This window comes from Lolium rigidum, chromosome 4 (assembly GCF_022539505.1).
Source record: "Lolium rigidum isolate FL_2022 chromosome 4, APGP_CSIRO_Lrig_0.1, whole genome shotgun sequence".
Taxonomy (NCBI): domain Eukaryota; kingdom Viridiplantae; phylum Streptophyta; class Magnoliopsida; order Poales; family Poaceae; genus Lolium; species Lolium rigidum.
In genome coordinates this window covers 227,319,758-227,330,248 of record NC_061511.1, presented here as the reverse complement: position 1 = coordinate 227,330,248, position 10,491 = coordinate 227,319,758, and the positions used below count along the sequence as shown (strand labels likewise).

Sequence of the window (10,491 nt, the reverse complement as noted above, 5' to 3'; positions counted from 1 at the left end):
ATGATGGCACCCACAAGGCGATGGACAAACACCGCGCCCGATTCTTCTGGGAAGGAGTCGGTAACCGTCGGAAGTACCATATGGTAGACTGGGCTACAGTTTGTAAGCCCAAAACGTTCGGTGGTCTGGGGATCCTGAACACCAAACTCATGAACATCTCCTTGATGCTCAAATGGATTTGGAAGCTCTACCAAGATGAGGAGGGTCTCTGGGCGGACCTGATCCGGGCCAAATACTTGGGAGGGCGAGACCTGTTCTCGAGAGAAGTCCCTACCAATGGCTCCCAGTTTTGGAATTCCATTCAAAAGATCAAATGGTACTTCAAAATCGGGGCAAAGCATGAGGTGCGCAATGGTGAGCGCACCTACTTCTGGCTGGACTGGTGGACGGGTGCGGGCCCTCTTCACTCCCGCTTCCCACGCCTGTTCAGCTGTTGTTTGTCCCCCTTCGCCACCGTCAAAGACGCGCGTGTCATTGATGGTGCGCCTGGGGAGTGGCGGATAGGGTTCCGCCGCCAGCTTGGGATGGCTGAGCGGGTGGAATGGGACAACCTTTGCAGGGAGGTTCACGCCCTTTTTCCCTCCACCCAGGAGGACATTGTCGCCTGGTCCCTGGAGCCCTCTGGTCGCTTCACGACCAACTCGACCTACCTCCACCTATCGCGTGGGGCGACTACTACCTGCTTCAAGGAAGTTTGGCGCACTCGTGTTCCACCCAGGATCAAAGTCTTTCTCTGGCAACTGATCCGTAATAGACTTCCTTCCTCGGCTCAGGTGGCCAAAAGGCGCGGACCTTCGGATGGTCTTTGCTCGCTTTGCCACGAACCTGAGGACTGCAACCACATCTTCTTCCTATGTCCTATGGCTAGATTCATGTGGGCCGGAGTGAGGGAGCTTCTCCGGTGCGACTGGAACCCTGCAGGGGCAGGGGATTTCATCGCGTTGGCCAATGGTCTTTCGAGCCCCTTGCGTAGGCTAGTTTGGTTCACTTTTGCGGCCCAATGCTGGACCCTTTGGAACATTAGAAACAAACTAACTATCGAGGGAAAATTGATTGGCAGCCCAGCTGATGCTTTCTATCATATGCTTCTTCACATGCAGCACTGGAGGGTTCTGGTCAGACCGACGGACCTGGCACTGGTGGACACGGCGGTGGGCGACGTCCGGAGGCTATACTCGCGGACTAGAGGCGACAGGACTCCATGATGATGATCGTATCCGTTGCAGCGCTTCTTTGCTCCGTAGCTATTTGCCTCTTCTTAGGACCCAGGGGGGTTGGCTTTCTTCATGTTTCTTTGGACTTATATTGTGTGGAACTGGATGTTGTTTGACTTGTATCTGTGGTTGCCGTGTTGGCTTTATCTATAAAGCTGGGCTTAGGCCTTCTCTTTAAAAAGCTATCGTCAAGACGGCAGAGGGGATCATACTTCTGAACTTTCTATTCTCTGTGTCCTTCCAGGTTTCCATACCAGCATTTTATCATCAGCAAAAGGAGCATGCCCTACTTATGTGTGGAACTTTTTTTTTTGCTCCCGAAAGAAACTCTTTTCTCAACTAATAATCTTGAAAATAGGGACCGTGGATAAGTAAAAATCTGAACCCATCCGCGCGCAACAATGAGATAAAGCCTAAGTTGAAAAATCCTCTCCTATCTCCCCGTAATAATAAACTCAACCTCCACCGATCTATCGCCTCCATCCTTCCCCGCGACGTCCGTCGACTAGGCACGCCCCCAAGTTGTATAAAACCTTGAACCGCCGATTGCATCTGTAGCTCCATGACGACGATCGACATGAGTGTGCTATGCACCGTTCCACCAATCGCGATCGGGAGCCCGCCGTTCCCGTGGGCGACCAACCGCGTGGCGATCCACCACCCCATCTCCCACCTCTCCGCTCTCGGCATCACGACCGTCGACGGCGAGGTGCAATGCAGCCGCTGCAACGCCCGGAAGACCATCTCCTACGACATCGTCGCCAGGTTCCAGGAGGTCCGCGACTTCGTGTCCCGCAACGTCCGCCACATGGACCACACCGCGCCGGAAGAGTGGCTGAGCCCCGCGCGGCCGGACTGCGACTGGTGCGGGCAGAGAAGCAGCGTGCGGCCGGTGATGCCGGCGGAGAAGGAGCGGATCAACTGGGTCTTCCTGCTGCTGGGACGGATGCTAGGGTTCTGCACGTTGCACCAGCTCAAGTTCTTCTGCGCGCACACCGGGCGGCATAGCACTGGCTCCAAGGACAGGGTGCTCTACTCCACCTACATGGAGCTTTGCAACCAGCTCTGCCCCGACGATCTCTTCAACCTCACCGCAGAGAGCCAGATCGAAGTCGAACAGGGGCCAACACTATTGTTATCTACAGATGCTTGTATTTCTATTTATTTGAAAAATCGTCTTAGCTAGCCAGAATAATCTGCGGTCCTGAAAGTGTTCGAGCTGCCAGCTGAGTCCTAGCTCTTTGCAAATGCATCGTATTTGATGCATATTGTTTTTCGTCAAAGTTAATTTTTAGAAGTTTGACTAACCATATATAGAGAAGAAAAAAAACATCTACAATACCAACTACAAACAATATGAAATTATATTTCACGGTGTGAAATACGCCTAGATGTATATCATGTGTCATGTATTTGTACACGTATGTCTGTGTGTAACTTGTGTTGATCATCCTTACATTTTTTTTGAACGGGTAAGGTCCCGAAGGTCCGAGATATTTCATTAAATCAGAGCGGTGGAAAATACAGTAAGGACCCTGACAAGATGGGAAATTAAACAAAAGTCCCTAGCTTTTGCACAAAGGACCCTAGGTCTGGGATGAAGAACGCGATCCAGTCCAGCTCCATCTCCACAACAACATCCAGCCATCACTAGTAGGAAAAGCCTCATCAGTGGCGCACGAAAAAATAATTCGGTGGCGCATGGTCGGTGCGCCACAGAAACCTCGCCACAAATATAAGGTTTGTGTGGCGCACCGGACCATGCGTCACAGAATTAAGGTTTCTGTGGCGCACTTGCATGCTCAACTGCGACGACGCCGGGGACGTGACCACTTGGGTCACCGCAGCGGGAGCCAAGCACGGTGGAGCAAGCATACCTCCAAAGCTGGAGGTTGATGTATTCCCTGTGCTGCCTCTCAGGAACCAGCAGATCAGGGGGGGAGTGGCCGCCCTTCAGCCTGCAGAGTCGACGGCAAAGTTGCCGTCGAGGATGAACTCCCCATAGATGTGTCGCCATAGTAGCAGCAACAACCATATGTTGATGCAGGTCTTCGTCTTGACCTTGTTGACGTTGTAAGGAGATCTCTCCCGCCTCCTCCAGAACCAGGCAGATCCAGCCAGATCCCAAAGCTAGAGATTCTTCCCGTCACCATGACGGTAAGAAAAAAGCTTGGGATCTCCAGATCTTGAAGCTCTGGAGCCTTACCGGGCTTATTCTTCGTGGAGGGGGGAGCGCTGCTAGATGTCACCTTGGGCTCCGTCCATCGGAGCACCGTGAGCAGCAGAAGCATCACCCCCCCCCCCCCGGTCGCCAAGCGCCGCCCGCAGACCTGGGCCACCAAAGCTCCACCGGCACTAAGCCAAACTGGGACAGAGCCCATACACAACTAGTACTAAACCTAAAGCTACTATATACAGACCGGCCTCCTCCCTCGCACCACCTCCGGCCGGCGAAGCCGCCGGAGAGGAGGGAGGGAGGAGCCGGGAGCCGAAGAAAGACTCTCAAGGGGGGCGGGAGAAGAGAGAGAGGGTAAAGGGGAAAATGAGCCTTGATCATCCTTACATAAAGGAGACATGTGGTGAGGCATTGCCCCACTAAAACCCTAAACTGAAATTTGGTACCAGAGCCGCCGATTCCTACCACCACCGCAGCAAACCCTATGGTGAGCCGCCACATTTTACCCGCTGCCGCGTCCGTACACAGCCGCCGTCACGATGGCCACCGACTTAGACCTCCAGCTCGCACCAATGTCTCCGACCCTCTGGTTAAAATAGCCGGCTATGGCCGATAGCCGCAAAAAAAATTTGAAGCTATGAAAGACTATAGCCGGGCTATAGCGGGATATAGCCATATAGCCGATTTACTAAATAATAATAAAAATTGGGCAGCATATAATCGTATATATATATATATATATATATATATCAATAATTTACAAATTAATAATATAATAACATCTTCACATAGGAGATACAAATAATAGTTCACACATAGCTAAATACATAGTTTTGTCCAAATATTACAACATCATTAGGTAGTGTAGGACATAGTTATACTTGCCGCTCGGCTTGGTGGCTATTTCGCCAAGCAAATGGGCCGGTCGACTGAAAATTTTGTCCAAAATTTTGGGCCCATTGAGCGAGAAGTTAGCGGCTATGCGGCTAAATTAAAGCTAAATAGCCTTAGCCGGGCTATTAGCGGCTATTTCTGTTTTAGCCTCTAAATCCTCTAGCTATAGCCGCAGGCCTCGCGAAAGGCTATAGCCGGGCTATAGCCCAGCTATAGCCGGCTATTTTAAACAGAGTGTCCGACCCCATCATCTCTTCGCCAGTAGCCACGGTGGCGCCTCGTGGTGTTCCTACCATCGCGGTTCGTCTGGTCCGTAACAAATTCATGTTGTGGAGGGGGATGTGCCTGCCGAACTTCGTCGGTGCACACCTCCATGGCTTCCTCGATGGCACGGCGAGAGCCCTGACCAAAACCATGACGGATGGATCTAGCAATGCAGCTTGGGCCGTGCCCAACCCTCTATACAAGCAGTGGTAGACTCTCGATCTAAAGGTGCTTGGCCTGCTCCTTGGTTCAATGACCAATGGGATCGCATCCAACCTGATTGGCTATACCACGGTAGTCACAACATGGGAGGCTGTCCATGCCATGTTCGGCACGCAGAATCCCGCTGGTGCTCGGTACATCTAGGCGCTAAGGAAGGAGGGCAAGTCTGCCTGCAAGTACATGCAAAGATGAAGGCACTCACCGGTGCCATGATCGCCGCCAGCTCTCCGCTTCATGATCACGAGATCATCGATTACATGTTACATGTTGAGCGGGCTCGGCTCGGCCTTCAATCAAATTGTTGCCTCAGTGAACTTCGTGGGAGTACCCGTAACTCTTGCTAAATTTTACTCACATGTTCTTAACTATATATGATGTATTTCAGAAGCAGGAAGCGGAAGTCGAGGATTGGTCATCCACATCCAACATTGTTTCGCGGTCGGTCTACAACACCAATCCCGGCCGCACGTAAGCGGCGGTTGTCCTACGGACGCCGTGGGCCAGCGTGGGTGTCGGTGCAGATCCTCCTCAGCTTCAAGCACATCTGGGGCGATTTGCACAAAAATAACCAAAACTGAAAGAAAAGCACAGACTGACCCTCCGGCGAAACTATTTCACCAATCTAACCCTTTTGTGTGGCGCCCCTCCAACGGGCGCCACACATGCCCATGTGGCTCCCCTCCTGCCGGCGCCACTGTCCCAGCCGACGTGGCCCCCTCGCCGCTGAGCTGGTGCGCCCATCCGACGTGGCAGCATGTGTGGCGCCCCTCCCAACGGCGCCACACATGCACTTGGAATTGCCCAAAGCATACTGTGAGACAAATCCTCTGGGACTTAGCCGTTTTGCGAGGCTCGATGTGTGGCGCCGATGCCACGGGCGCCACACTAGCCTGTGCGGCGCCGATGCCACGGGCGCCACACATCCACTTAAGTGTGGCGCCCGCGCCCAGCCCGACCCTCTCTTTCTTCTTTCTCTTCCTCTATGCTTCTCCTCCCCAACCGTCGCCGCCGCCCGCCTCCCCTTCGCCCCCCCCCCCACCAAATCGACCAAGGAATCGTCAGATCTATCCGGCCAAGTCCTTCCTCCTCCATTCCTGAAGGTATTCCCCTTCGATTCCCTCTGATTCGTCCACTATTGTTGGTGGATTTGGTGGATTTGGATATGAACCCTAGATTTGTCTATGTAGATATAAAATGGCTATGTATGTGTTCAAATTCTATGTATGTATGTCTTGAAATGTCTACTATTTGTGATGGAATAACTCATATTTGAACCAAATATTTGTTGGAACCCTAGATATGAATGTATGTGTGTATGTATGGAACTCTCATGTATTTGGATATGAACTCTCATGTATGTGTTGCTCATTTTTATTAGTGGAATGACTCATAATATGGTTCTGTAAACATGTAGGATGGTGTGGCTTCTGGATGAAGAGTACGATAGGGAGCACCGGGCTGTTCATATGACGGAGAGGGGAACGGATCTTCACCCTTTGAAGATTCGTTACCATGGCACAGTGGATATACCGTATGACGAGAGGTACACGGAGTTCATCCAGCCTACCGGTCTTATGCCATTCATATCCCTTGTAAGCCGTGGGGGGCCGAACATGAACCCCTCTGCACTCACCGCCCTTGTCGACCGGTGGAGGCCGGAGACTCACACCTTCCACTTGAGGGCCGGCGAGATGGCCCCTACTCTCCAGGATGTTTCCATGATCCTTGGACTTCCTATTCAGGGCGAGCCACTGTGTATGAACACAGCTTCTGATGGGTGGCGCCAGCAGATGGCGGCGCTTATTGGCATGGCTCCTCCGGCGCCAGCAAATACAAAGGAGAGAGCTCCCGCCGGCGCACCTTTCGCTTGGATAAGGACTAACTTTGTAGAATGCCCGGAAGGGGCCAACGAGGACACTCGGAGGACGTACGCCCGCGTGTACTTATGGTACATGATTTCGAGGACTCTCTTTCCTGACAGTGGGGGGAAGCTGGCCCATTGGTGTTGGCTGAAGGCGCTTACTGTGTTGGACAGCCGGTGGAGTTGGGGAACAGCGGCACTTGCCTACCTCTACCGGCAGGTGATGACTTGTTCTATGTACTATTTTCCTATAGAGCTAATTACACCCGCAGTACACCATCTTGCACGTAATGTGATACTTTGGTCCAACAACTTGCAAACCGTGAGACCGCCGTCCAGGAACTTTCGAAATGCGTGAAGATTTGGTCCTGGCCAATCAGAAGGCGACGCGTGGATGCCACGCTGGCCGACGGAGACGCCAGGTGGTTTTTGTCGCGCGTGGGCTCTTTTGCATTTACCCCCCCGGTCGGCCCCCGTCCCTGCGCTGATTTAGGCACGATCTTCTCCTTCTTTCTTCTTCAGTCAAGCGCTGCCCCTGGTCCTGTCGTCTCCGCGCCGCCGTGAGAAACTGTCGCTCCGCCGTCATGCCGCCGGAGCTGCGCGAGCGTTTGTGGAACGAGGATCCACCTCCCTACGGTATGGTTTTCCTCGAGTCCCTCCTCTGTCTCCCTGTGCCTTGTTATCTGCGCGTGTACCTAGCGCCCGTCGACGCCATGGATTCGGAGGTCGGTCAAATCCATCGTCGACTTGTTGCGCCATGGTCCCCGTCGAAGCAGCATCGTCGACTAGTTCAAGAGCAGGTGATAGGTGTCAAATCCGTCGGTTGCATTGGCCATTTGTATCCGAGTTTTTGCGGAAGAACATGGCATTGTTTTCGTTCAATATGAGAATCAAAAGCACCATTGCTGCATATTGTGTGTTGTTTAGCTTAGTTGAACCCCTGTGCATGGAGTAGAATCGAAAAGTTTCGAAATTCTGTTCGTTTGTAGATTCCTTAACTCTGAATTTTCTGAACAGAAGTGTTGCATGCTCTGTCTCACTGTATACATTGCCCAATCTTTGTGTGTGCATGAGATATTATTAATTTATCATTGTTTGATTTTCAGTGCTGCAGAATGTGACTGGTTCAGGGTACTTCTCTTTAGAAGTATGCCACAATGGATTTTTCTGTGGATTGGGAGAAAGGTTGTAGTATGTTGATGATACAGTCTCAGTGTTTGATTATCTCAGTGCTCATAGTTGGTCCAACTTAGTACTTGATGAAATTCTGGGAATGCTTGGCTGTTTGAGGGATCATAAAGTACATGTGTATTGGTTGTCTCCTGGAAAAAAATCTGAAAGATGGTTTGCTACCAATTGTCAGTGATGCAGACATGAATGAGATGAGGAATGCAGCTGCTACTGATAACACTCTGATGATATTTGTGGATCACACAAATTTTCTTGGAACTATTAGAGCTGAGATTGTGAGGCAAAATGTTGCAAGAGCAGCAATGACAAGACCAGCTCCACCAGTTGCAAGAGCAGCAATGACAAGACCAGCTCCACCAGTTGCTAGTCCTACTCCATCAGTTGCTAGACCAGCTTCATCTGGTGCAAGACCTGCTCTATCTGAAGCATCACTTGTAGCTGTTGAGACAGTTGAGCAAGAAACTCTTGCTGATTTGGATGATGACCCTGACAGTGGAAGTGACTTTGAGATATATGACAGTGACTTTGATGCAGAGGAAGGAGATGATGATCTGTTCATTGATAATGTAGACAACTCAGTGAATGACAACAATGAGAGAGTTGTGTTTGTAGAAACTGAAAATGAAGATGCACTAGATGACAGAGACCTGCATTTGGTAGATGATGAAAGGCAGCAGCTGCACCTAAAGTTCAAGGAATTTAATCCAGAGGTTGACATGGATTCTCCTGTATTTAAAATAGGGATGAAGTTTGCAGACATAGAGGAGGTTAGACAAGCAGTCAATGCATACAGCATCAGGAACAGAGTGAAGATAAGGAAAATAAAAAATAACAAAGCAAGAGTTCATGCTGTTTGTGATGAAGGGTGTCCATGGTTTCTCAAGGTTGGCACTGATTTTCAGAGATCAGGTGGTTTTGTGGTAACAGCTTATGAAGATGAGCACAGGTGTGAGAGGGTCTATGAAATGAGGGCACTTACTGCTAGGTTTCTATGCAAGAAGTTCATTGATGAATTCAGGGATAACCAAAAAATGGATCTGCAAACATTTGCTGCTAAGGTGCAAAGAGAGTTCGATATGTGCCCTGATAGGTGGAAGCTTGGAAGAGCAAGAAAAGAAGCTTTGCTGGAAATCCATGGCAATGAGGAAGCACAATTCAGTGTACTAAGGGATTATGGCCAAGAGCTAAAGAGAGCTAATCCAGGAAGCACATTCTTTCTATCAACTAATTCTGTCAAAGATCCTAGCAGTGGCATTGTCAAGGAACATTTGGCAACAATGTATTGGTCTTATGATGCCTGCAAAAGAGGTTTTCTCAGTGGATGCAGACCACTAATTTGCATAGATGGTTGCCACATTAAGACAAGGTACAAGGGAGTACTGTTAACTGCAGTTGGAATTGACCCAAATGACTGCATTTTTCCCATTGCAATGGGCATGGTTGAGGTAGAATGCACAAGTGCATGGGAGTGGTTTCTGACAACCTTGAGGAATGAATTGAACATCAGTAACACATCTTGCTGGACTATAATGAGTGATAGGCAGAAGGGATTGATTAATGCAGTTCAGAAGGTTTTCCCTGATGCTGAGCATATATTCTGTGTTAGGCATATGATTCAAAATTTCCAGAAGGCAGGCCATAGAGGAGAGACACTTAAGAATGACATGTGGGCAATTGCTAGATCAACCAACATTGCAAAATGGCAATCAAATATGGACAAACTCAAAGTGCACAGTGAGGAAGCATATGAGTGGGTAGAAGAACTTCAGCCAAACACTTGGATCAAGGCATTCTTCTCAGACTTTTGCAAGTGTGACATGCTGCTCAATAACCACTCTGAAGTTTTCAACAGCTATATATTGGCAGCTAGAGAAAATCCTGTGTTGTCCATGCTTGACATGCTTTTCCACAAGCAGATGCAGAGAAACTTGTCCAAACAGATGGATGCAGCAAAATGGCATGGAACTATCTGTCCTAAAATCAAGAAGAAAATGGACAAGTTAACTGAATGGAGTTTGAACTGCATTGTTAAACCAGCAGGAAATCACCTATTCTCTGTCCAATCTCATGAGCTAGAAAAAAGTTACTGTGTTGACCTGAAGGGGAAAACTTGTGACTGCAGAAGATGGCAATTAACAGGTATACCATGTCATCATGCCATTGCTTGTTGCAGAGTAGATAGGAAAAATCCTGACAACCTTGTGCACAGTTGTTACACTGTTGATACATACAAGAGAGCATATAGCTTCAACTTGGTTCCACTTAGAGGAAGAGCATTCTGGGATAAAGTCAGTGCACCAGTTGTGCATCCACCTCTATTCACAAAGGTTATGGGTAGACCCAAGAAAAACAGAAGAAAAGCACCTGAGGAGAAGATGAAAAAATGATTAAAAGTATTTACCAAAGCTGGTGTCACAATCCATTGCTCTGTCTGTGGGAAAGCTGATCACAACAAGAGAGGTCACCTGAAATTTGTGCAAGACCAAGTGCAACAACAATAGGATGGAATTATCTAGGAAGATGAAGAATTTGACATCCCAGAAATTATTCAGGTTAGGAACAACAACACACTTGATTACATAACACAACTTATTACAGAACACTTTATTACACATGCTTATACTTGCTACACTCTACTTCTTCCCTGCCTTCTTCACCTTCCTGAACCA

The 10,491-nt window shown here is 49.3% G+C and overlaps 1 protein-coding gene across 1 annotated transcript; it reads left to right on the top strand.

Annotated features, from left to right (window-relative positions):
- Nucleotides 1-6,185: 6,185 nt before the first annotated feature.
- On the top strand, nt 6,186-6,857 carry LOC124646468 (protein MAIN-LIKE 1-like; the record flags this gene model as incomplete). Its single annotated transcript, XM_047186572.1, has 1 exon — nt 6,186-6,857. A coding segment is annotated over one exon (672 nt), but the record flags the coding sequence as incomplete, so codon positions are not given.
- Between the last annotated feature and the right edge of the window lie 3,634 nt (nt 6,858-10,491).